The following is a 26,898-nucleotide window of genomic DNA, read 5'->3' as shown; positions in this document are numbered from 1 at the left end:
TAAAATGAATTGCAGAAGGGAGGGAGTACATCACCATCACATTAGCTGACATTTGGAGGCCTGTCGAGAACCCTTCTCTTTTAGAGCTGCAAACACAGACTAAATCAAAGCCAAACGGGCAGAGCTAAGTCTGTAGAATAAGTTAGTGTATAAATAAATGTGCTGGTCTCCTACTCTCTTCCAGAAAAAGCCTGAGTACGTCACTTATCTCCCATTTAATGCAGACATTACATGTAGTGTCAGCCCCACACGTAGATAAATGTGGCAGAAGTGGATTTATATAGAATTCCATCTCCAGGGGCACTCGTGGCACATGAATAGATACGCGCTCCCGTAGGCGGTGCTTCTTGTGTGTTAACAGGGAGTAGGAGTGGTTAAGCGTGCTGTAGCGAGGAAACACGACAAACATTAGCTATGTCAGCCAAGACTGCCTTATTTAAACCCTCGCAGGACATGACAGCCGCCACCATGGCAACAACAAGGCCGCGCCTCGCTTCTTCTTCCGTCTGTGTTGCGTCACTTCCAGCACAGCCCGGACGAGGACAAGATGGCGACGTTAGGTGAGCCGGTGCGTTTAGAGCGAGGTGAGTACGGCTTCTGCAGCGAGGTTACGTTTCCCTTTTCTCTGTGGATACGTTTTCCTTTCCCATTCCGGCTGCTTCAGCCGCTGCCTCGGTCCCAGGGTCGGACTCCAACCCGTGGGCGGCCTCTGCGCGCCTGATCTAGCGGCGGGCAGAGGGGGGTGAGCAGCGCCGTGCAGCAGATACTTGATGAACTTTTACTCTGTCTCTTTTCTTTTCGCCCCCGATTATTTCTGTGTGTTAGCTGGGCCTGATTCTGCTTCTTTGTCGTTTTTGGTTTTGTTTTGTTTTTTTTTTTTCTCTCGGGTTTCTGTTGGTTTTCATGGACGCTCTCGCCTCCAAATTTCCTGCCAGCTCGTTGTTTTATAATCAGCACAGGACTCGTGCAGGAGCCCTTCTAAACTTGTATGAGTTCTGCCTGGTTCTGTTGTGTCCTCACAGTTTCGTTTGTGTCGTTAGTGTGGTGTGGCATGTAGCTCCAACCGCTAGGGAGGCGGATAAGGCACAAAGTCTAGTTGTGTGCTTTTTCTGTGGTGTCTTTTTTATTTATGGTGCCTTTTATAGAGCACTTCTAAGAAATAGTAGCAAACTGCCTTCGGTGTGTTTGAGAAGGAAAGCAGTTATGCGGAGTGCAGGTAATTGGATGAGCTGAGTGTTTTCTCCTTGCCATCCCCTCTGAGTCCACTCCTCAGAGTGTTTCTTTGTAGATGTGTAACTTGTTTGTGTAGCATCATCACACATCACCACAGAGCTCAGCTGTTTGTGCCCAACCCTCCTTCCCACTCTGCAAGCCAATCACTTATGATGTGTGAGAGAAGGTCTGTAAGCAGGGACTTATGTAAGAACCTTGCTTCCCACTCGGCAGCTTGTCAACCCACCCAGCTTGTTAATTAGGGCAGCTGCTTTGGCAGTTGATTAGCTGCTTTTGCTTGGTCTGCCGAGTTAAACCTCAGGCAGCATCTTCCTCCACCTCATTACCCTGCCACTATGCTCTTGCTGTGAAAACAAATCTGTGGGGTTACTTAGGGATCATTGGAACAAAAGAGCTGTTAGTTTTAATGCTTTTTCTTCCTTTTTTTTTTTTTTTTTTTTTTAAAGGGAGCACAGTGTAATGGGCCTATAAAAGGGAGAACTTTATTTACAGAACTTAACAACTGCTGGGTAATTGTATGGGGTTGACTGCAGGTAACCTTACATCGAATCATTTTCAGCTCAGAAATGAGCATTGCTAATGTTGTTGGCATATAGCGTATAGAAAGAGAGGCTAGTGTAGAAAATGTGCTGATTTAAAATGGTTACCATATGTTTACCATATCAGGACAATTGAAAATTCTCCCCGTCTGTTCCTTCTTCCAAGTTTCATCACAGAAAACTGCTACCCAAAGTTACTGGAGTGCAGGGATGTAACAATGTTGAGCATTTACAAATTACTCTCATGGTTTGATAGCAGTGTGTGGTAAATCTATGCGTATCTTAGGCTATTTGAATGCAAGCAGTAGAAGTGGCTCCTCAGGAGGGTTTGTGAGGACACTGTTTTCCCCCGTGTTTTGTTCACACATCAAACCATGGAGTGGTGCCATTTCACTGTTGCTGTATTTTTTTTTTCCCACCACATTGTTTTAGTTTAAATGCATTTTCCTTTCAAGACTTCAAATGATTATCCTGCAATCACAAAAAAAACCAAGCCCAAAATAAACAACAACCAAAACTTGACCAGCTGATCTAAAAACACTGAAAAGATTAGAAATTTTCAATTGTGTGATGGTTTATGATGAGGTGTTGTTTGTTTGTCTGTCTTTTATTGCTTACCTCTGGATGGTTCTGTATTCTTCCTTGAAATCCACCATGGAAACAGTACTCATGTCTGTGTCTGGTTCTGATCAGTTGGCTGTACTGTAATGGGAACTGAGGAGGACAGCTTTCGGCTGATGACATTCTGACTATAGCTCATGAGGAAGCAGTCTGTGTCAGCAGGATAGTCGATCATCTTCCTTTTCTGCACACAGCTGTAAGAAGCGCTTTGGATTTTTGCATCAGTAGTTCAGTCCTTTGGGCTGACAGCTGTTTTAAAAATAAATAAATGCATATTCTGTTTTAGTTTCATCTAGCAGGAATCCACTCCGTGTCCAACCTATGTGTATTCTCAGTACCTTGACAAGCTGATTCCCAAACTAGCCAATTTTGCCTTAGGCTATAACAGGCTGCACAGTTGAAGAATTCAGCTCTTAGGAGATCCGGGTAGGAGCTGTGCTCAGTTTATTGAGAAAACATTGAGGTTATGAAACAAGGGCTGTTGGTGAGAGGAGTTATTGAGTGCTGGTTACCGCAGTTGCTCTTTTGATTAGTAGAGTTCTGTCCCTTTTAACATTTCTTAGTGTTCTAATCAAACTGTTAGATAACTTCATACACATTACAGCTTAACATGATTCATAAACCACAGGCCATGAGAGCTGCTGTGTGGAATCGTGCGCTTTGTATGCCTGGAACAGTCATTTGTCTGCAAACATCTGTGAGTGTTTGATAGTTGTAATTTACATACTTAGCAGACTTTTCATGTATATATGGAGCGTTGCAGGATTGGAACTGCTGCTGTTCCCAAAGGATGTGAACGGCTTCTTCCTTCCATTTGTTGATTGTTCTGCTCCAAGCTGTTCAGTGCAAGATTTCAGGAGATTAAAGAGATCTTGTACTACTGATGCTAAACATAGGGTTTACTGAGAATACTTATGGATTTACATAACTAAGATAGATAAATGAACAATCACACCTCTGCCGTCTTTCATTTCACCAAACGTTTTGTGAGCCAAATTCAATGCCAAATGTGTGTTGGGAAATCAAAAGCGTTTTTTTCATTCTGTAATTTTTGTACAAATTGCAAGTATGCAATAAACACAGCAGACTTGGAGTTAGCAATAGCCGGGGTTTCAATTGTGATACGTATTTGCTTAGATACCTGATCCTCTTAACAAATTGAAAATGCTTCCTAAATAGTGAGGATGAACTTGAGCTCTCATCTGAAGCAACGCGTGCGACTGCAACTGTAATATTCGGGTGCTGTTCCATGAGTGATTTACATCCTGTCTGTGATACAAACACAGCTTTAACTGTGCTGGTGGATGACCAGTTCAAGAAGTTACATCATACCATCTTTAAATGACTCTAGCGGCTGCTATGAGTGTCTGCGAGATATCTGATGCCTTACAGAAGTGGGCAGCATGAACTGTGGGTTGTCTTCTGTCAGTGCACCTCAATTTCGGAATGTAACAAGATAGACATTGGTCTTGAAGTTTGTGGTGGCTGCTTGTCTATTTAGTGGCATTACAGCAGCACAGAAGATGTTCCACGTGAAAAATGATTCCCTGAAGGTTAATTATGGAAAAGGGGAAGTAATGTATTTAGGACATAATCATGCTTCAGACTTCATCTTCTAGAATGATCTATGCCTTATTTATGCGGTAGATTAATCACTGCTTCTGTCTGCCTTTCTGATAATGAAGATCATAATGTCTACCTGCTTTTCTGAGAGACTGTTGTACTGCTATTCATGGGCTTAACGTGATTCAGAAGAATGGTCACTGTAGAAATCTAAGTGAGGAATATTAATCCTTGCTACTCTTGAAGAGCTGCCTGCAGAACGTCGCATAGCTTTGATGCCATGTTTGATGCCCATCTTGCTCGGTACTGGTCTGAAATCAAATTCTTCAGATGAGATTTTGGTTTCACTGATAGTTTTGGTCTTTCAGGACATGTCAAGAAATGAGGAAAAAATGTTGAGTTTGGGGATCTTTACTACAGAACACTCAGCAGAGATCGTGGAGGAGTTTGGGTTCTTTTTCCTAGCGCTTTGATACATCAGGCACATTGCAGGTGGAGGAAGTAAGAAAGTATTTTCAAACTGCTATGAGGTTTAATCAAGTTTTTACCATTCCAGCTGCTGTTTGGCATCCAATTAATATAATTACAGACTACTCATGCCCAAGTCAGCCTTTTTTGTAGGGAAAACATTGGGCGTATTTCTGGTAAACTAGTTTTTGAATGTAAAAGGGGTATTAGCTTGCTTGGTGATACTATAGATTGCTTTGACAAAATGATAGCCATACATTACATAAATTACAGAGTTTTATGCATACAAAACAGTGCTACCGCATTAACTTTGTTTAAAAAGCAAAAGCAAACAAAGCCACCAGTAGGATCTTTTCAGGCATTGCTCATAATGAACACTTCATTTTTGTTTTTTTCTGTAGATATCTGCAGAGCAATTGAATTGCTGGAAAAATTACAGAGAAGTGGAGAAGTGCCACCGCAGAAACTACAGGCTTTGCAAAGGGTCCTTCAGAGTGAATTCTGTAATGCTGTAAGGGAGGTAAGTTAACTGTGTAAGCAATTAGCTTGCATTAAAAGTGGTACTTTGAAAAGTGGAAGTGTTAATGCACTGAACTTCGTAAAACTGAATTTGACTTATGGAGCTTTATAGAAGACGGCTTATTTTTTACAAGTTGAGAAGAAAACAGTTTAGGGGTACTATAGGTGTGTTGTATTAAACAGTGTCTCATAAACAAATTGCTTCTTGGAGGTTATCTAGCTGCCTTGCTGGCAGGTAGTGCCCTGTTATCCTGTTGGCTGGTAAGAATGGGCAAAGTATAAATTGCCTTTTCTTTTAAGCTAGATTGGCATCATAGCTTTGCACACCTCATCTTTGTTCCCAATGCTCTTTCAGTAATTTGAGATGATTGAATGCGTCCTCCTGTTGGTGGTGGTGATGGTGCTACCACTGCTGATAACACCTGCAACAATTTGCAAGATCTGTTTGTGGACGTGGAAGTCCTCTTGATGTTTTCATCTTATGAAGGACTGCGTTTGTTGTGTTAGCTACCACTAACCCAGTTAGCATTAGTATTCTTATGGCCTTTGTGTTTTCAATAGCCTTTATTTTCTTTACGTATTCAGTTGGTTGCATCAGGTGAAGGGAAATACAGATTTGATTGTTGGGTGAGCTTTGAAGAGCCACTCTTGCATAATTTTTCATGCATCCTTATGGAAAAGTCCAATTAAATCAAATATGAGAAGTTAGTCACCCACATCTGCTGTCAGATGTCGTGGTGAGGTCTGTATGCTTACTGAGTGAGAGGATTTGGGTTGAGACCTAGAATGTGTGTGGCTTATCTGAGCAGTAAATATATTGAGAGAGTTGTTTCTTCATAGTATGGTAGATACTTTACTTGGCACCTTGCAGTGAATCAGGGAGTCATTTGCTAAAGGTGTTTGGTTTGTTTTTTTTCATGTATGCAGTTTTAAGTTGTAACTGGTTGTTATGTTACCTAAGCAGAAAAATAACTCTTTTCACCGTGCTTAAGTTGTCTTATCTTTAAAGGTGTACGAACACGTATATGAAACTGTGGATATCAGCAGTAGCCCGGAAGTGAGAGCTAATGCAACAGCGAAGGTAAACGCCAAACTTGAGTAAAATGTGTTAATTTGTTACTTTAGAAGCAGAGGAAAGGTATTTAAAATCCAGAAATGTATTATCTAGATGTTTGGTCAAATAGATAAGCATATGAGGTCATTAAAAGGGATAACAAAAGACATTTTTTAAAAGTTTTTTCCATTTATATTGTCTTTGTTGAGTTCTAATTTTTTTTAATCCCGATGTTGTTTAAGAAATTGATCTGATTAGTCTTAATTTTTTAGCACTTTAAGATAAAATTAACTTTTCCGCCTGCTCACTGTGTCAAGCTGAGGAGTTTGTAGTCGTGTAAATAGCAAGATCTTATTTTTTACAGGCCACTGTAGCTGCATTTGCTGCTAGTGAAGGTCATTCACATCCCAGAGTGGTTGAACTGCCAAAAACCGAAGAAGGTCTTGGATTCAACATCATGGGAGGCAAAGAACAAAATTCTCCCATCTATATCTCCCGAATTATCCCTGGTGGTATAGCTGATAGGCACGGAGGCCTGAAACGTGGAGACCAGCTCCTTTCTGTAAACGGAGTGGTAGGAATTTTTCACTTTCTATAGCAGTAACTACTTGTCTCCACTTGGGGGCATACGTAGAATATACGTGGCACAAGCTTGAGGTTGTCTTTCGATCCTAGCAAAACTGCTTCTTTTTGTCCTCTCAAGAACATCTTCCCTAGGTTTCTGAACCTAATTCTGTGCAGTGAGAGTTCTTGGATTATGCTTTGGTTACATTTTTCAACTGGGACGGGCACTATTTATGTCAACGTTTCAGATTCTGAGAAGTTGTATAAATCTGTTAGGTCTTGTAGTTTAATACTATTTCAGAACCATTATGGCTTCCTGTTTTATCCGATTTGATGATGCAGGTTTTAACTTAGTTTTCTGCAGCTTCAAAGGTAAGTAGTAAATTATGATGCATTATGGTAGACTGAGCAGGGGCTCTTTGTCATTATCCCAGTAGGAGCACTACTGCTTAATGAAAGCTGTAGAAAGATGGAAAAACAAGGTGGTGTTATCTTCAGTTATCTTTACTTAAGTGCTATAAGCTTCAAAACCAAGATTTATGTTTTAAGGAGTGTGTGTCTGAAGTGCTGTTGGAGCTATTTATTTTTAACAGGTATCCTCTTCTGCTGAGTTGCAGTACAAAAAGAAAAACTGAATGACTGGGAAGAGGAGGCTATGGGCAGGCTTTGATTTACAAGAGCTGCTTGTCAAATGCATGTTAATCTCAAACTTCTGGATTTATTTATAGAGGCTTCCATCATATGCTTAGCATTAATGTTCTCACAACTACATCTGCAAACTCAGTTTTATTTTAATACTGAGAGTTTAACTAAATGTTATACTCCTTAGCCTGAGTGTTTGGTTTTTTTTTGACATTTGAAAGGAATCCAGACTTGCTGGTTCTTGGTACTCTGGGAGGTGCCTGCTAGCGAAGAGCTCTGTCATGCTTGGCTCCTGAGTATGATGGGGGAGATGTAAGAGTAATCGTGTCCTTAGTGGTGCAACTATATGCAAGTTAAAAGAGGGATGATTTAGGTTGGATGTTAGGGGGAAGTTCTTCACTAGAAGAGTGGTTAGGCCCTGGAACAGGCTGCCCAGGGAGGTTGTGGATGCCCTGTCCTTGGAGGTGTTCAAGACTAGGTTGGACGGGGCCCTGGGCAACCTGATCTAGTAAAGGTGTATGTTTAGTGGCCCTGCTAGGCAGGGGGGTTGGAACCACATGATCCTTGAGGTCCCTTCCAACCCGGGTCATTCTGTGATTCTGTGATCCCTGGCCCAGCCTTCCTGGTCTTAGAAGGTGTCAAGGGACAGGTCAGCTGTCCATAAAGCATCAGCTGTTTGAAGCCTTCCTCACATACAGACCCTCACAAAGCAGAAACAACACCCCAAAACACTCTGATCATTTGACAGTAATCTCAGCTAACAACGGCTGCATCTGTGCATACACATACAAATAGCTATTATAAAAATACAGTAAGAGAATAAAATACTGAGAGAAAGCAGGCTTAGAGGAATTAAATTGGCTTTTGATGTTCACAGATTAATTACTGTCATCTGGATACATGGTGGACATTCTTGTAATTGCCAATTTAATTCTTAAGTAGTAACTTGCTGCTGCTGGAATGGCAGTGGGTGTGTCTTTAAAATACTTCTTGTGTTGGTTTTTTATTTTTTTGCTCTTTTCACATTGGGGGATTTTAAGAATTTTATGTGCTTTGGCATAGATAGCACAGAAACTTCACAAATTTTTTATTACTGGCTTTTTATTGGAGCAACCACCACGTCCACTTGAATAACAAACATGAAAACATTCAGGTGTATGTGTTGTCTGAGTCCAACAGAAGAGAAATAACTCAGGTGTTTGTTTTTTTTTAACTGTTGTCTTTCTTTCTGTAAGTAACTTTGTAATAACGGGGAAACCCTCCAATCAACAGGTACATCACCTGCCTTCTAGCTTCTAATAGCACCAGTGGGAGGTAGGCTTGGGGTAGTCCCATTGTTGTTTGATAAGATTGGGAGAAATAAGTTGTGCTGATAGAATGTGTGCTATTTAGGAATGCAAATTTGGATGATGTTGCTGAAAATTGTTGCTTAAATGCTATAATCAGATGAATCTAGTAATAAATCCTGGGAGTTGGTTTAGTAAAGGGTTCACAGAATCACAGAACTGTAGGGGTTGGAAGGGACCTCTAGAGATCGAGTCCAACCCCCCTGCCAAAGCAGGCTCCCTACACCATGTCACACAGGTAGGCGTCCAGGCAGGTCTTAAATATCTCCAGAGAAGGAGACTCCACCACCTCCCTGGGCAGCCTGTTCCAGTGCTCCATCACCCTCACTGTAAAGAAGTTCTTGTGCACATTCGTGCGGAACTTATTATTTAGGGTTATTTGTTTTTAATCTGTTCTGTCTTGTTGGGGGGGAGAGCACGGGGCTAGGTAGTTCTTAATGAGTTTACAGAAAGTTAATTTGAGTACCTTGCACTTAATATAAGACACGTACAGAGTGCTAAGATAAACAGCACACTGCCTGTTATGGGTTCTGCTGCAGGTGTTCAGTAGACAGTGTTTTGCTTTGCTGTAGCTTAGGATAACATCAAAAAGGCAGCTATCTTGCAGTTGTCTGTGAGCTCTTGTCCTTAGTGAAATGTGAGATAATTTGAAATAGCTTCTTAGGCAAATTGAGGACAACTATAAAATACAAAGTGCATGACTATAGAAGAGAAGCCATCTCGGCTTAAAAGACAAAGTGTTCTGAAGTTGTTGATTTGAGAGTTATTTCAAAATTGCTCATTGTTCTCCCCGTTTCACTTATCCGATGTAAATGTATGTAAAGACTTAACTTAAGCATAGCCAGAAGTTTTGCACTACTCATTTTAATACTGATTGGTGTATTTATCATCACTCTGGAGTGATTTGCCAGAGAATAAATCCCAAGCTTGGATGATGTTGTTCTTGTGAAGTTTTGATATGTGGATATTTCAGTTGACTATATAGACAAATTAAAATGAAACAAGTATATTTTCACCATATGTCTTCGCTAACATGATACTTAATGACTTACGCTTTGCAGAGCGTCGAAGGTGAACACCATGAAAAAGCAGTAGAACTACTGAAGGCGGCCCAAGGAAAGGTAAAATTGGTTGTACGCTACACACCGAAGGTCCTGGAAGAAATGGAATCAAGATTTGAAAAAATGAGATCGGCGAAACGCAGGCAGCAAAACTAACGTAGAATGCAATAACTTCAAGGAAATATATGCCCTTTACATTGTGTAGTTTGGTTTGACTCAGTCGGTGCAATGCCTGGGGTACATAAGTTACTGTCCATTGTCATAGAATTGCAGAATGAGTGAGGTTGCAAAGGACACTTGGGGATGACTTAGCCCAAGTCACCTGCTTAGAGGACGGTCAGCTAGAGCAGGTTGTTTAGGGCTGTGACAAGTTGGGTCTCGAGCATCTCCAAGGACAGGAACTCCACAAGATCTCTGGGCAACCTGTTCTAGTGTTTTGATCTCCCTCGTGCTAAAAAGATATGTTTTTCTGTTTAAATGGAGCTGCTTATATTATAGTTTACGGCTGTTGCCTCTTGTCCTGTCACTGGGTACTGCTGAGAAGAGTCAGTTTTTCTTCCTTTGTTTTAATTCTTCCGTATCAGGAATTTACACATGTTGTTAAGAACACCCTTGAGCCTTCTCCAATCTAGACAATCTCAGTTGTCTTAACCTCTCCTTGTTTGTCAGATGCTCCAATCACTTAAATCAACTTTCTGGCCGTGATCTTGTATGCTTATGTCAGTCTTGTACTGGGGAACCCAAAGGCAGCCACATCAATTATGTCTCCTAAAAGACAAGTGGAAAGGAAGCATCACTTCCCTTGACTTGCTGCAGAGCAGTAGGCCATTGGCTTTTTTTGCAGCAGTGATGCGTTAGTGACTTATCAATTTGATATCTTTGTCTGCAAGGCTGTTTTCCAGCTGATCAGCCAGCAGCCTGTGCTGGTGCAGAATGTTCCTCTCCAGGTGTAAGACTTGCACTTTCTTTTGTTAAACGTTGAGCTTCTTGATTGTTCATTTTTGCAGCCTCCCAAGGTTCATTGGAACAGCATGCAGGGAGTGTACTCTGTCCCATCGCCCCATTGGCGATTAACCTGTTCAACACTATGGACCCTAGTGCTGACCTCTGGAGTACGTCAGTACGGACTTGCTTCCAGCAGGGTTTTTTGCCACCAGTTGCAGCCTTTGGCAGTTCACCCGTCTTTTAAAAGTTTTCTATTTCCTTGTATTTTTCACCGTTTAAAAAGAATGTGTCCTTTCAAAGTCAGCTAGGGTACCCTGAGAAAAACATATGCATGTTGCTTTGAATGCATCTTTTTCACATTAGGAAAAGCATGCAAACAAGTTCAGGTTTTTCAAACGCATTTAACAAGACCAATTTCTACAACTGACATTTTTTTTTCCCTATTCTGTTTTTTCATTTAACATCTTCATCTTTCTTGCTGAATTATTTTGCAAAGCAGATTTTTATGTAGCAATATTTTGGCACTTTTCTTAAGAACGTGGTATATATTAAGTACAAAATGTAATCGCGGTCAACTGCATAGCTGATAACAGTTACCAGGTTTTATAACGTTTCGGTGAAGACATTATTTTTACACTTCTGCTAAGTCATAATTTGTTACTCTGGAAATTTTCTTACCTCACCTGTAAATAATGTACAATTGGTGTCCTCGTGTGATGACTTTGTAATAACTCACATTGACAAATTTCCAACGATCATTCCTGTAACTTACATTGTTTTGTACTGATTTTCAAGCGGTTAAGGGGGGGGAAGGCATTAACTGCGTTTGCAGTTCTGGGTTGACTATATGTATTTTTATATTCAGAGTCTGAAGATATGTTAATGCTTTCAAAAGGATTTCAGGCATTTCCCTGACTTTCTGCTGTTTTAAAAAAGTTTATTTTAACGGTCATAACTCTTTTTGTGGTTTTAGTATGTCTTATTGTTATCATATCTACAGAGTAAACTGTACAGGACTTGGAGTAGTTAGTACCAAAATCACATATCATTGCATCTGTAAGAGTAAAACCTTCTGAGACTTGCATGTCAAGTAACCCTGGGGTGAACTTGTTTGGGGTTTATCACTGAACTGCTGCTGATTTGAAGGGCTCGTGGCTGTAGAAACGGTAGCATTGACGTCACTCTAAAAGTTTATATGGGATGGTGCTGGGATGGTAATAAGAAGCCTCCAGATTTAAGTGCTTCATGTCTTTGCTCAAGACTGGTTGATGGTGGCGTGCCATTTAGAAAACCTTTATCTGGACAGAGGTATACTTCTTGGAACCTATCAGGTCTGATGCTGTACTTGCATACTTGATTTTAAAAGCTTCACTTTCTGGTATATATCTGTAATTAACTTGATTGTCTACTGGAGTCTGTTGTATGGCAGCTATGAGTGCATCCTAATTGATTTTTTTAGCAGCTTGATTCTTAGAGGATTAAACTGAAAAGTGCAGTTCTGACCATGTGACTGTTCCCGAGTTTGTTCACATGGAGCAGAACGGTCCACTGTGAAATAATCAAGTATGTGAAAGAAAGTAAATGGTTAAGGATCTAAAAAAGACAGCATGAAGTCTGTGCATTTTCAGTTGACTTGCTGGAGAAGAAGAAATGCGATCGCTACAGGCCAGTGAGAAACACATTTTCCTTTCTGCATGTTTGTAAGCATGGTAAGCCTGCAAATAGAAGCTGGGATTTAAAAGATACTGAGAGTTTGAAAATACAGTATAAATACTTAACAGTTAGATGACATTGAGCACTGAATTGCACGGTTTATTATCTGTCATGGGCCTGTATCTAAAGGCCTCATGTCGCTGGTAGGACCGTGCTGTTTGAATTGTATATTTTTATGGAACAACTAATGTTTAAAGAACTCAGACCAAAATCTCTAGATAGCGCAGTCGTGGGTGTGTTTTAATTTAATTGTAAGATAGTAGAGACTTGTTTTAGAGCTATATAAGAATATATATATATATATATAAATATTAAAGGTATGGATGCGAGGTAGAAATGTGGTTTTTTAGGACCTGTATCCCTCGGTGTTACTGAACAAAGCAGTGGTATCTGTTACTCTAAGGTAACTTACTTTAGTGTAGCCTGAGCTGCTAAATGCAATAGCATTGTTATTCTGAAGTGTAGCCTGTGGATACAGCTTGTCATCCACTACAGCGTGAGGGGAAGGGTACCTGGGCATATAAGTTGTAGTGTTAAATAAAAGGCTTTTTAATTGCAATAACAACAAAATGATAAGCAGAAAACTCATTAACAGTCATGTTTAGTACTATGAAAACCTATAACAGTAAGGAAAGGTGCACCAACAAGCTTAATTTCTTTTACTACTGAGCAGTGCCTGTACTGTGTTAATATGCAGTCCCTACACACTTGATATCTTTGGGTATGCAAACAGTTTAAGACGAGATATCATTTCTGCAGATAAGTTCTGCATCTGTTGCTGCTGTGAGGGATCTTTGGGTTTTATCAACAGAACAAATAAAAGTTTCTCATGCATTGTTTTTGTGTATATATTTTTTTCCCCCTGAGTTTCCATATTTGGTACTCTTTGCAGACAGCTGTAGTTGGGTGTTTATCATCTCTGCGGTGTAGTGTAAACTCTGCGTGGGTGGGCATGCAAAGTAAAACTTCATATCCTGGTTTTTAGTTTTTCCCGGTTGCTTCTGAACCTTCCCTTTGTCAGAGAGATGAGAATTGGAGCGCTGTAAAGCACACGCGGTATCTTGGACCTCCTGCATTTCTGAGACCGTCTTAGTTTCCACTGCGTGAGCTTCCATGGTGTATGTTATTCTGAGTCAGATATTATCTTTTAATTGTTTGAAGCAAGTATCTCTGGTAATGAGGTGTTAAATATCTGTAATTCCTTGCTGAAAGACCTTGTGAGGTCTATAAGAAAAATGTGCCTGAAGTTATGAACCAAGATAAAGGCGGGATAAATGCTTCAGTTTGGAATGCAAAGGGATTGTTTTTTTTCACAGGGGTAGGCTGCATTGCAAATTGACAATATGCAAAAAATCAAATAAAAATCATTTATATATGAATATAGGAGGTGGATAACAGAAGTGGAACTGAGACCACGTTTTCAGTTTGGTTTTAAAAATGAAAGGTTTCCATGCTCTGGCTACCTCTGTTCTACTTCACTGTGGTTCAGATTCTTAGAGAAAAACTGATAAAGCACAAGTTGCATATCTGAGGCTGGCTGCATATTAACACAAAGAGGCAGCCTGACTGACTGCTGTGTTCCTCTCACCTTTTTGTCTTCAACTGTATGCTTGCTTGTGTTGGCATTCGCTGTTTTTTGGCTGCACATTGAGCAGATTCAATTTGGTATCCTAGCAGACACCAATTACAACTTAGTTTTTTGAGTTGATTTCTCTTGCCTGTCTAGCATTAAAGGAATTGTGCTGGTGCAAGGAAGGGTGTGACCATGGTGGACAGACCAACTGCTTGAAGTTGCATGGAAGCCGAAGGTGTGGAGCAGACCAGGTTTCTGTGATCCTTTGTCTCGTAAAATCTTTACTGGAAGCTGCTTTTAGAACAATATTACTATGTGAGGTGTGTGGGACTTGCTTCAAACAAATCCTGCATCTGTTTAATTCTGTTGCTTGATGTATTGATAATTTTTTTTTCCTACCAGGAAGGTCTTTAATAAAAACCCTGGAGTAATATTGATATATTTTAATATTCAGACTTCTGACTTATAATCAAATGATATGTCCTATTGAGAAAAGTTAGTTAAACAACCATTTTCTCCCTCAGTGCTTCATTTCCTCCAACCTCTCGCATTCTTTATGGTAGTATCCCACTTTCCTGACCAGTTAAATGAGTTGATACCATAGGAGACAAACATGGTTATTTAAGTTATCAATGTTTAAAAAATCAGTGGATTTTTGTCCATCCCATGTCTAAGGATTTAAAGAAGGTAAGTTGCTCTGTGTTTCTGATTTCTCCTTGCTTATCTAGAGACTAAATCTACAGAGCGAAGTGGTTGGGTGAAGGGAAGGAACCCACCAACATTAAGTCATCATTTTCCTGAACGCTGCCTTTGGCTTGTGTACTTCCAGAGGTAAGTAAAATCACCTGCACGTGGTTCTTATCTAATAACAGCTCTGCTTTCCTGCTGGAGCAGCACAGTGGCATTGTCTGAGCAAAATCTAATCTGAGGGGGGAGACGGGCTGGCTGGCAGCAGTGCAGTCACCGCAGCTCTCAGCTGCTTCCAGGGGCAGTGAGGTGAAGCGCAGCAGTTGGTGATTTATTATGTTAGGTGTATTTCAATAGCATCTGGGAGTGCAGGATTCTATTGTGTTTTGCAGTATGCAGACACAGAGCAAACAGTTTGGCTCCAGAGAGCCTCAGTCTGCCGCTAAGAAATCATGGGGCTTTATTGCTGACTGGTGCCATCACTGGCTTCTGCTCAGCTCCAGGTGCTTCTGTCACTGGGACGTTGCTGATGGGCCTCAGGCTTCATTTTGGGGGCTGCTTGTTGGAACAGGTGAGACCTCATCTTTCAACTGCCATCATTCTGAAGCCGCCTGAGTGCAAGTTTTGGTGACATCCGTAGCTGAATAAAACGTACCCATTATTTTCCATCCCACAAGGCCCCTCCTGCAGCCATTATGTGCGGGCAGCGGAGTGAGACCATTGGCACAAGGTAAGCGCTCACCTGTTCTTCTTTTCCAGATTGAAAAACAAGCGCTTTTCCTTATTTGCTTTGGTTTAGATGTGATGTAGTTACACATGTAGGACCTTTTAATGCATCTGCATTGGGTATGTTGGGTAAAAACAGGAAGAAACCATGAGCTTGAGGACATGCGTCCTTTTTTTTCCCTGTTTGCTCAGAAAACGGGCAATGTGGCATTGTTGGGAGGATCTGTGCGTGGTTTCTTCATTAGGAGAGTGGTTAGGCGCTGGAACAGGCTGCCCAGGGAGGTTGTGGATGCCCCATCCTTGGAGGTGTTCAAGACCAGGTTGGACGGGGCCCTGGGCAACCTGATCTAGTAAAGGTGTATGTTTGGTGGCCCTGCCAGGCAGGGGGGTTGGAACTACATGATCCTTGAGGTCCCTTCCAACCCGGGTCATTCTGTGTGTGCTGGTACCACCGGGCTGTGGCACGTCGCTCAGCCCGGCACCGCCCTCAGCGCCCCGTGTCCCGCTCCACCGCCTGAGGCGCCCGACTCCGCCTCAGCTCCGCCGGCTCCGTGCCGTGTGAGGCCGAATCCCCGCCCCGTCCTTGGCCGCTCCCCCGCCTCTTTCTGCATATTCATCGGCCCCGCGGCCCCCCTACCCACCAATAGGAGCGGGGGGGCGGCCGCCTGGTTAGCATACGCACCTCGGCGCTGGGCGCAGAGCTGCAGCCGCCGCTCGCAGGGACCGAGGCCGGGAGGGGCGGGGGCGCCGAGCTGCTCCGCTCCGCTCCGTGCCGCGCTCCGCGTCCGCCCCGCGGTCCGCTGGCCATGGCCGCCCCCGCGCCCTACCTGCGGCGCTGAGGAGCGGCCGGACGGGGCGGCGCCGGACTCGGCGACCGGGGAGGGTTTTTTGTCCACCTCCGCGGTGCTGTTCTCTTATTTTTTTGTTGTTGTTGTAATTTTTTTTTCATTTTTTTTTTTTTTCTCTTTAAATCGCGTATCTTTATTTGAATTCTATTTTATTTTCTCCTTCGCGGCGGGGCCGTGCCGCGCTGCGGTGCGGGGCCCTGCGATGCGGTGCCTCGCTCTGCTCGGCCTCGTCGCCTGGGGCCTGGGCAGCTCGGCCGGGCCCAGCGGCGGGGCCTCCCCTCCGCCCTGCCCGGCCTCCTGCAGCTGCGACGGGGACCGAGGAGTGGACTGCTCCGGGCGGGGGCTGGCCGCCGTGCCGCCGGGACTCAGCGCCTTCACGCACGCACTGTGAGTCGGGGAGCTGAGCAGGGGGGGGGCCGTGGTGGGAGCGGGGCCCGCGGTGCCTCCGGAGCTGTGCGGTGTGAGGTTTCCAGCGTTGGAGGTGGGGAACAGGAGCTGCGGCGGCTCGGTTCGCCCGGCTCCCCCTCGTAGGGCTGTGTGGTGAAATATGGAATCGCTGTGTCCTCGCTGCCTGATGTCTGTTCTTCGGCTGCGCAGCCACAATGTAACTAAAGAGTTACAGCTTGAGCTCCGTATTGCCGTGCAGGTCAGCGCTCGGAGAGCTCGTGCGTGCATTGCGATGTGTTGGTTCTGAGTGGTTGTACCCGAGCTGGCACTCTCCAGCTGTCTCGTGTTTTGTGATTGTAAAGGATGCCGTTGGTCCCTGTTTGTTTGCTTTTTATTGTTGTTGTTATTCTTCTTTTCCGCTTATTTGCAGCACAAAAACTGGGTGCCTTCGTGATAGTACTGTGCTTGAGTGAGACTCTTGTAGCAAGGCCACTGGAAGTTCAGGACACGCAAGCAATAGGAAGCTCATTTCCGAACCTGCTCTGGCTGCACCAGGAGAGCTGGGCGAGTGTGTACTGTGCAAAGAAAGAAATACAATCAAATCACTCCCTCCAGCTGACACGTCTGTGTCATGGCAAAGCGTCTTAGCGATGTGCAGAGAAGAAAGCTTTTTGTGCTCTATGTCAGGCAGCACGGTGATGCTAGGAAATCCCCTTAGTGCTGCTACGGGGCTTGTTGTGATTACAGCCATGGTAGCAGGGTCTGTAGCATAGAGATGGCTCAGAACAGGTTGGCAAACATTGTTCTGTGGTAATGGAACAAATATATGGCTGTGTGTTGGCATTGGCGGTTGGTTGAGAGCTGTTGATGAGAAGGCAGCACATTAGGGGTACTGTATCAAAGCAGCAGGTCTTTGCTTTTAAATCAGGAGAGATAGAGCTCGAATGGTGAGAGTTTAAGGCTTGCTTCCAACTGGGGGCATCTTAGCAAAGGGATTTTGGTAGATACAGAGGTGTGGCTGCATTGGATCTGAGCTGTCTGGAGGTCTGGATAGGCTGGATGGAGGAATGTGGAGGGAGTCGGGAGGATACGACCAGGGCTAATTAGCTGATGCTTCTACTGTGGGCGGCCATTTGTTCCATATAATTTAGGTAGGTGTTTATGCAACTCTTAATTACCAGCTGCCCTGTTTTGTGTTTATGAAGGTAGCGATTCTGCTTTGTTGCAATGTAACTGTCGCGCAGTGAGCTGATACGCCTGGGCAGTAATGCTGAGGTGGTTGTTGGTGGTGGTGGTTTGGCTTTTGTAGTCAGCGCAGCACATTGCTGAGCCTTGCTCTGACAATTCATGTGCTATGTGCTAGAAAACATTTGTGTTCATGGAAAGAAGCCATGGTGGGTCACATTCATGGTGTTGCTTTGAGAACTGGAATTCTAGTTTGGGGCTTAATGCTACTAGTGCGAGTGTTTTGCAGGAGACAGAAAGAGGGTAGTTCTGGGTAATGGCTTCAGGGACATCTGAAATGGGCCTGGCTGCTACCAGAGGCATGCAGGACAGCCATCTGTCCCACAGGCCTTTTGTGAACTAACCCCTCAATTGCCACTTGGTTTTGTTTTGAACACTCCAGTTTTACTGTCTGTGTTCCAGTGTTGCCTTCTTCCATTGCCTCCCAAAAGGCTGGATCTTATTTACCCGGTTTTCCCCAAGAGATGGGTGTTCAGGATGAAGCAGCCCTCTAGTCTGCTGGTCTCCGTAATCCACGTACCCTGCAGTCAGGTGTGGGTTACACCAGAGCTTCCTGAGATGAAGATGTCACAGTGAGGAAGGATCCTATTCGACCCCATTGTCATGCAGGTTGTTCCAGCAGCAGCAGAGGGCTGATTGCCTTCTTTTTAGCTCACAGAGGGTGCAGGAGTACCTCCCCTGTCTCGCGTTTGAGTTAATTTCCTGCTGTGTTTATGTATAAACGGCAAAATTATATGGTGCTGTTTGGATTCAGCAGAATGCGCGTTTCTTTTTTTTCTTTGCAGAATGGTACTGAAATACAATGGGTAAATGTGAGTTGTCTTCCTCTAACACACCAGGTTACCTGCCTGCTACGCTCTGCATCCCCTGGCGGAGGCTCAGGGGATGCCATCTAGCAGAGCTGTTATGGTGAGAAGGAAGGATGTCCAGACACAGCCCGGGGTCTGGAAAGTGTAGCTTAATTGCTGTCCTCCTGAGATAGGGAGTCCTTATCTAATGAGAGGTTTGAAGGTTTTACAGTTACTCCGTTTAGTTTTTCACTTGCCTGTGCAATATACCAGTGATAGGCTGGCAAGTAATAAAAGCTTGTTCTGTCTTCCAGAACCAGGGAACGAAGCTGACCTGTTCCTTACTCCTCATTTCTAAAGGTCTGCAGACAGCCCTCTGTCTCTCCCCTGGGTGTCCTTCTGGCCCTGGTGCTGTAGGCCCCTGGTTTGCTGGGAACCATTCTGTGCAATTTGTTGCTGTTTCAAAGTTAGCTGCGTATTTTTATCCTTTGAATGTTTTCTATTGGCAGCATCTCGATGTTTGGCTGCTACCCCTCTTTTCCTTTTTTTTTTTCCCTCCCAGAAAAAGGCCCGGTGCCCCACCGTAACACGTGATTTGTCAGGTCCTTGGCTTTTACTTTGCATGTTGAGGTCACGTATATCAGCAATATGTCCATTTCTTGTTGGGTTCTTACTGGCAGGGGCTCGTAAATGTGACTTGGGGAACAGATACCAAGATAAGTCTGCGGCGTGGCAAAAAAAAAAGTTGGACTTCAGTGCAAGCAGGTTTATGCTGGTAAATAATTAGCTCTGCAGTTCTCCAGAGGAATTTGCTGGTAACTCTCCGCCTGAGATGGAAAATATGGAAGCTGTAGTAGAAGGGTTCAAAAACAAAGCAGAACCCAAATAAACTTCCTTCTGCGATGATCTTTATTTGTTTTGTGTTCTCTATGTCTTCTAAGCCAGCAATTTTTGCAGGACAAAAGCTCTTATTTACCCAGAGAAAATTACTGGCCTGGATTTCAGAAAGGCTGAGCACCCATCGTCCTTTCAGAGGGAATGGGAGCTCAGTGTCTGCTTGTGCTCTTTCCTCCTCTCTGCTGCCCTGACTCTCTTTCCTAATGCTCATCCTCACTTTGGGAACGGGCATGAGCCCATGTGGTGTTTATGGTCTGGAGAATTTGCAAACAGCTCAGGTTTGCCTGCTGCTTGTTTTGCAAATAGGCGAGGTAGCAAGGTGGCTGCCGGCTGGTTTGCCTCAGCGTTGCTCCATCAGGAGGGTTGGGTTTTGGGCTGCAGCTTGGTGGGTTTGAGGGTCTTTGGAATGACAGAAGATCCAAAGCAGTTGGGGGAGGAACTGGAGAAATATGTCATCCTAGCAATAGGTGAGAGAGGTGGGAGAAGATAGGCAGGATAGGGTAAGACAGGAGGAGAAAACATGGAAAAGAGACGAATGGTCAGTTCAGGCACTGAGGATGCAGATGTTAAGGGACCCATGTAAACAGCTTTCAGCAGCGTTTCCCATGTCAGGGGTCCTGGCTGTCCTCCCTGCCTGGTTGGCTCACCGTCTGCTGCAGCACTGACCCAGGATTTTGCTGTAGGGAAATTCTCATACCTGCCTTTCAAGTACTGCTGCAGTTTTTTGATAAGACATTCTCCAGCTGTGGTCTGAACAGAGATTTCTGGTCATGTGATATTGGTTTTTTTTTGCTGTTTCCCACCCCTTTGGATCCCTTTTGGGAATGTCATTGCAGTTGTTAGCGTTACCTTTGTAACCCGGAGGCAGCCAGCAGTGGTGGGTGCGGAAATGGGTGCAGCCATAGACATGGTGGTAGTTTGGTTGGGGTTGGGGATGCCCCATCCCTGGAGGCAGCCAAGGCTGGGCTTGCAGGGGCTCTGAGCACCTGCTGGGGCTGTGGGTGTGCACTGTAGGGGAGCTGGCCTAGGTGACCTGTAAAGATCCCTTCCAACTCAAGTGATTCTGTGATCAAATCGGGAGCATCTACCATGTGTCGGTGCCTGGAAAGTGTAATTAAATCATGCAGAAATGGCTTGTGATCTACCTGGCAAAAGAACTGACCTTGTTTTTAAGAGTGATGAGTTACTGCTGCCGTCAGTGCCTTGTGCTGAAGTAGAAAGTTTCTGGTATTTTCAGATCTTACATCACGTGTTTGAGAACACGTAACCAAAACAACAGAGTGCATTTCATTTTGGTGTTGAGCGATTTGACTGTTACAGGACTGTCACTCAGATGTGGTCTGCAGAAGCTGTATGGGAGATGCCGCCATCTGGTAAGGGAAGGAGTGCTAATTCTTTTCCTTGAGGAAAAAAATGGAAAGAATTTGTTGTGAAGAGTACCCTGAAAAATGAGGCCCTTGCAGTGAACCACTGTGCTCACCGCAGTTTCTTATTCAAATAGGATGGCTTTTTTTTAAGCACCGTACCTCCTCCTTTTCTCTCCCCAGACCAATCCTGGAGGAGCGCTGGGTCTCACATGTGTTATCTTCACTCCAAAAGCTTAGTGAAAATGTGTTTGGGCTTTTAAATGGTGCACAATTAACAGTGAATCACAACTGGATGTGCAGTTTTGAAGTATGCAGGGGAGGCCTAAACCTGTTTAATTTGGCTTAATGATGCTGCAGACACGGTGGTGCATTTTATAACCTTGTCCTGTGAAAATGCGTGTTTTTTTGGGGAGTTTTCCCATTACCTTCTTGAAATGTGCACAGTTGCACATGAATAGTCTGACCTCAACGGGGAGAGTAGCATGGCCGTGCTTTCAATAGGCCTGTTGCTACTAGGAAAACATATGGGATGTTTCAGTCCTGTCTTTGCAGGCAACATACAGGGTCTGCTTCTTGGTAGAACTGCTGCATCCAGCCTTCACTTGGCTCTTTCATGTTATAAAAGCTTGGAAGCAGCTATCCTCTTTTTCAAGGAATCATAGTGTGGCTTATAGTTGGGAAGGACCTCACGGAGCTCCAACCCATCTGCCATGGGCTGGCTGCCCCCCAGCTCGAGGTGCCCAGGGTTCTATTCACCTGGCATTGGGAACCTCCAGCCCATGGGCACCCATAGCTTCTGGGCAGCAGTGCCAGGGCCTCAGCACCCTCCAAGTGAGCAATTACTGCCCAGCGTCTAACCTCAACCTCCCCTATTGCAGTTTAAAGCTGTTCCCCCTTGTCCTGTCGCTATCGGACCATGTCAAATGATTCTTTGATTCTGTGATTCTAACTGGAACGCTTGGGTTTAACAAGGGAAAAGAAGAAGTAAAATGGATTTGCTAATATTGACCAAACTGTTAATATTTTACAGAACTAGTGTGACTTTAGCTTGGTGTAGAAAATCCATGTCTTTTCCAAGGGCAAATCTGCTGGCACTGTGCTGAGTGTTTAGTGGAGACTAAATTTCTTGTATACCCGGCTTCAAGTAATGACCTATTCAGAACTTACTTACTCTTGCTTGAAATCTCTGTTCCAGAAGTTTCAAGGAGTTTGTTTACGTGTTTGTTTGTTTTTCACCATCTTTCCCACAAAACCCCAGGCCAGAAAAGTGCAGTTAGGAATTTTAAGCAGGGTTTTGAGGATAATAAACAGCAGTTGTTCATGGCTTCAGTCTCTGCAATTGCTTAGCAAAGCCGATGTTTCCTTTTTAGAGTCTCTCCTGAGTAATCGTGCCAGTAAACTAAATCTGAAGTGTGTTTGCAAGAGAAGACCGTCGTTTAAACAACAGCATGTCAGAAATCCTGCTCGAGATTAGGACTGCCTGTACTGTTGCTGGCTCTTCATTCACACGAAACAATTTTTTGTGCCCTAGTAACTAACCACACCAGTGGAAAAAGTACTGTAACACACATTGGGGTGATGCATATATCTCAATAGTCTGGATTTTTGTCTAACCAAGTTCATCCTGCAGTTCCATCAGGCAAAGCACATTACCATCTCGGTTGATTTGGTGCCATCAGCAATGGAAAACGGAATGATAACAGGAACATCAAAAATATCCTCCTTAATGCCATTATTTGCAGCGCTGAGGTTTCAGTGTCCTGTCAGTGTCTGAGGGATGTTGTGCAAGTACCAAAGTAATCACCAAGTTAAAGAATTCTGCCTTATCTGGGCAATGTGAAATCATCTTCCTCCATGAGCTTCAGTTGTGAGAACACACAGTTAGGAATGTCTGCCCGCTACTCTCCCCAGCATGGAGTTCCCTGTTTGCTGAGAGCACAGCTGTACATGGAGCTTTTTTCCTACAGCCTTGGAGTAGTAAATATTGGTCATGACAAAAAATGGGTATGTGCTTGCCTACGTGGATCTCTTTGAATGGTAAACGCCCAACATTTACTTTCCAAACTTCAGGTGCCTTTTTAAGTAAGAGTTGGTGCCTTTTTTCCTCTGTCGGTGTTGTGGTGTTCATGGTTACGTGTGTTCTCCAGCTTGCTTGCCTTCAACAGGTATGAGCTAAACATGAATTTCCCTATCGCTCTCCAAACTCTGAAGGAGTACATGCTCTGTATGTGCTTTATGTTGTAAAAGCACTTAGCACCTAGTTTATTTTTAGAGAATGTATGTAGGTCATCCAAGAAGCTTCGGCAAATAATAACTGAGTGTTTGTGTAATTAAAAAGGCAAACAAATGCTCTTGTGGTGCTGCCTTGCCAGCAACAAGGTATTGCTTGTGCCTTAGAAAGACTCTCTATGCTGGATACGCAACTCATGTAGAAGGAGGAGATTCTTTTGCAGCTTTACCATCTTCCCAGGGTTGTGCAAATGACTTTCCTTGGGTTTTTGCACAACAGCCCAGGGCTTCTGAGGCTGAAGGGCTGGACAAGTAGCTCAACTCACCTGTTCCCTTGTGTTACAGCCATTTGAACAAGATGGTTTCCTCCACGTAATGGTGGAAGCACAATGAGCACCTCAACTGTTGAAAATCTCAGGCGTATTTTTAAGCATTTTTTAACTGTAGAAAAGATGCTATCTGTGGAGAGATTAATGAGCAGTAAGTAAACTATGTTGGATCTGGGCTTGCAGAATGCAGTTTAACTGCTCTAGGTTTCAGCACACTCATTTAATTACTGGGTTACTGCATGTTTTCTCTGGGGGGTGGGAGTGTGTGTGTGTGTCTAGGGGAAGCCTGTATGTTTATACAAAGAGTATGAATGCAGTTTGGGGAAGCCATGTTTGGGTTGCCTAAACAATCTTGCTGCCTTAATTTCCCTTTAAGAAAGCTGTAGATAGGTCTTACTATCATTTGCACTTGATTACTTCAGTGTTAACTTTCCCTATGTGACTTAACATGCACAAGCTTAATTATTCTTTTCTGGCCTAGGGAGAGATTTCCTTCCAATAATTACCTTCACTGCCCTTTACCCTTCTGCACGTTAGTCTGTTTGGAGAAACAGCGTTGCTTGGAAAGCAATTCCAAACACAGCAGTGCCTGAAGCTGTCCTGGAAACGTAATTTATACCTTTTACATTTCATGTTAAGCTTCAGTTCACTGAAACAGAGCTGCTAGGTGTATAGAACTACCAAATTTCTCACTTAAATAAAGGCAGTAGGTACTTACCAGAAAAGCATTGGTTTGCACCTCCTTCTTATGCTGTACGTGAGGTGATTCAGGTGAATAGGAAATATAAATTAGCAAATAACTTCCATTAATTCAGCCATTTCTTTTTACAAGCAACTGCAGTTTAGTCATATACAATTTAAATGTCAAAAGAGCGTGACTTCATGTGTGATGAATGTGATGCAATATTGCCAGACTGATTGCTCCTGTGATAGCAAGGAAATACATATTTAATTCAGTGGAAATTTCTCAGGATTACATCGTTCTCATTGTTCATCGTTGGGTAGTTCCTTCCTTCAAATCTTTCTATTTTAAGGCAGTAGTAGTTAGGAATCATTTAGGTTGGGGGCAAAGTGCAGAATTAGTTCTAGCAGCTTTGTCTTCTACAACTTTTATTAATCTGTGTGCTATACAAAATATATCACCCGGTATATCGAAGGGATGAGGACGCTGCCTTCCGTGCTGTGTAACTGTACATAACTATTCTGTGTTAAAAAGTTCAGTTTGTGTTGGACCCCTGGGATATATAAGTGCCTGTATTAAGGTAAGATAGTCATTTAACTCTGCTATTAATTGCAGAGCAAATATGTTTATAAAATGGGCTATTTTCATATATGCAGGAAAGACCAAGTGCTTTGAATGTGACAAAGCTATGTATGCCTTTGCATTAAACTGCCTTCGTTATATCCTGGTGGTTGTTTACAACCAGACAAAACCAGAGGGATCATGTTGGTAAAGTTTTCTCACATTTTATTTTAAGGTTATTTTGTAAAGTTGTGGTTTCTGGTCATTTGCAGGATTACCCAGCCCTCCACTATGAGTTAAATAACTGCATATGCTTTATACTTGTCACATCTGGTGCTGACTCTAAAATGAGTTGGTGCTGGCATCCACCTTGTATCCATCAGAATCCTGCCTTCCTAGCAGCATAGCTTCTTCATCAGAACATAGTTCGTATCGATCAGTTGGGCTTGAGATAAGAACTAGAGCATTTCCTTGCTCATTTGTTCATATGGTGAAGTGAAAACATATTCACGTTTCTTTTGTGTGGAGGTAGCTGAGGAGACAGGATCACAAGTCCAGTTTTGTTCATCTGTGAAATGCTTGCTGCCAGGAGGACACACAGCCAGGCTGGAAATGCAGGTAGATGACTTAGATTGCCTTCTGTGGGTCTCCTGCTTTTCCATCACATTAGATGTGCATTAGATGTGTTTATATAAAGAATTGATCCCATGTACATGATTAAACTTGACAAGCCTTAATCTCTGTTGCAAAGAGTGTGGGCTAGATAGTTCATGTGGTAGGTCTTTGTTTTTCATGTAAATACTTGTGATGTTGGATTTGCATTAAGTATGCCGTTTTTCTCTTGACAGTCTAGTGATAAAAATCTACTTAGGTTTAAATAGTGTAGTCATGTGAGTGCTGAAGAAACTGAAGAAAGAACTTGACCTTTTCAATAAAGTTGCTCATAATTGAGTGCTTTTTGGTCTCATTTATCTGTAATGGTGAGCAGTAGCTATCGGATTTAATCTTGTCAGAGAGTTTTCTGTGAAAGGTCTCATTCAAATTTATGAATTTTCTTTTGAGGAACTAGAAAACACACTAACTGTTCTAACTTAGGTTCTTGTGTCAGCAGTGGTAAGCATTATTATCTTTGGTTCATATCAGGGGAGAATTAAGAAGGCCAGAGCTCTACTGCTGAATGCACAAGTATTTGGTCTGGGCTGTGACTCCTAACCGAGCTGAGCTGGCAGGCTGCTCTGATGTGCAGATGTTGTGCCAGCAGGATACCTTGTGTGCTGATGCAGCTTGTTCTGCTGGGAACGCGGGCACCAAGAAGCGCTTCACCAGCCTATGCAGCCACTGTGCTGGCAAAGCAGGCTGTGTTGTTTTATGCTTTTAGGCCATGGTTGTGTAGGTAGTGAGAGCCGTCAGTGCCGGGTGCTGGGCTGTGACTAGCGAGAGGCAGGTCTTCCCCTTTGTGTGGCCTGTTCTGGGACTTTTTTGGCTGTGGGAGGGAGGAGTTGAGTCTTTTTTAGCTTTTTTTTTAACACTATATTATAGCAGTGGCATTTGTTACCTCCACTGTAACTTGGGTTCTGTTGGGAGAGGACAAGGGGAAACGGTTTCAGATTCAGGCCCGTCCTTGGAGACATGCAATGTCAGGCTGGATGGACCTCTGAGCACCTGATGGAGCTGTAGGTGTCCCTGTTTGTTGCAGGCAAGTTGGGCTAGATGGCCTTCAGATTCAAATCACTGTATGATTCCGTGTGGTTTGGAAGTTTGTTTTGCAGGGTCTTTTGTCAGGTGCACTGATTGGGATATTTGTATTGGCACAGTGTGAGTTTGGATTGTATCTAATAACACCAAACACACTTAGGATGACGCTTTATGTTCATTTCTGCAATTTAAATTACTTTCTAATACAACAACTTGAGAGCAAATTTCCTGCTTGATCAACATTGAAATTCCAGTGAGATCACTGCTGTGAGGAGTCCTAGTGGACAGGCTCCCCCAGAATATACACTTGGAGTTAAATAATGCATGTATTTCCCCCTCCTTTCTTTTTACTCTCTTACCTTGTTGTAAAGCTACATTGTATTTCCGTATAACAGGAGGAAGCAAGAACGCTGTATAGAACAGGTGGCAGCCGCTGGGCATTAATTTGGCCGCCTCAGTCAAGACTTAGAGGGATTTTGGTTCCTAACGCTGGAGGACAGTTCCTGAAAGGCAAGTTGCTTCTTGGGCTGTGTAAATACAGGCAGAAGCATCTGGCTTTTGGGTCAGTGTAAAACAAACAGCAGCCAAGAAGAAGCAAAGAGGTTGCCACTGCTGA

At 43.5% G+C, this 26,898-nt stretch overlaps 2 protein-coding genes across 2 annotated transcripts in view; both read left to right on the top strand.

Moving 5' to 3' along the window:
* Window positions 1-524: 524 nt before the first annotated feature.
* On the top strand, window positions 525-13,102 carry LIN7C (lin-7 cell polarity scaffold C). The gene is made up of 5 exons (XM_015863448.3): window positions 525-584; window positions 4,826-4,944; window positions 5,953-6,024; window positions 6,362-6,571; window positions 9,611-13,102. The coding sequence occupies exons 1-5, from the start codon at window positions 548-550 to the stop codon at window positions 9,764-9,766; spliced, it is 594 nt and encodes a 197-aa protein (XP_015718934.1). The 5' UTR covers window positions 525-547; the 3' UTR covers window positions 9,767-13,102.
* Window positions 13,103-15,957: 2,855 nt separating this feature from the next.
* The window catches only part of LGR4 (leucine rich repeat containing G protein-coupled receptor 4), a 56,873-nt gene continuing 45,932 nt past the window's right edge, over window positions 15,958-26,898 (top strand). Inside the window, exon 1 of the mRNA XM_015863442.3 lies at window positions 15,958-16,489. Within this exon, the coding sequence (XP_015718928.2) occupies window positions 16,305-16,489 (185 nt within the window). The 5' untranslated portion in view covers window positions 15,958-16,304. The remainder of the gene's footprint in view (window positions 16,490-26,898) is intronic.

This window comes from Coturnix japonica, chromosome 5 (genome assembly GCF_054131305.1).
Source record: "Coturnix japonica strain WE chromosome 5, WE-NBRP24, whole genome shotgun sequence".
NCBI classification, from domain to species: domain Eukaryota; kingdom Metazoa; phylum Chordata; class Aves; order Galliformes; family Phasianidae; genus Coturnix; species Coturnix japonica.
The sequence above is the reverse complement of the archived record's forward strand: the minus strand, read 5'-3'. Positions and strand labels throughout refer to the sequence as shown.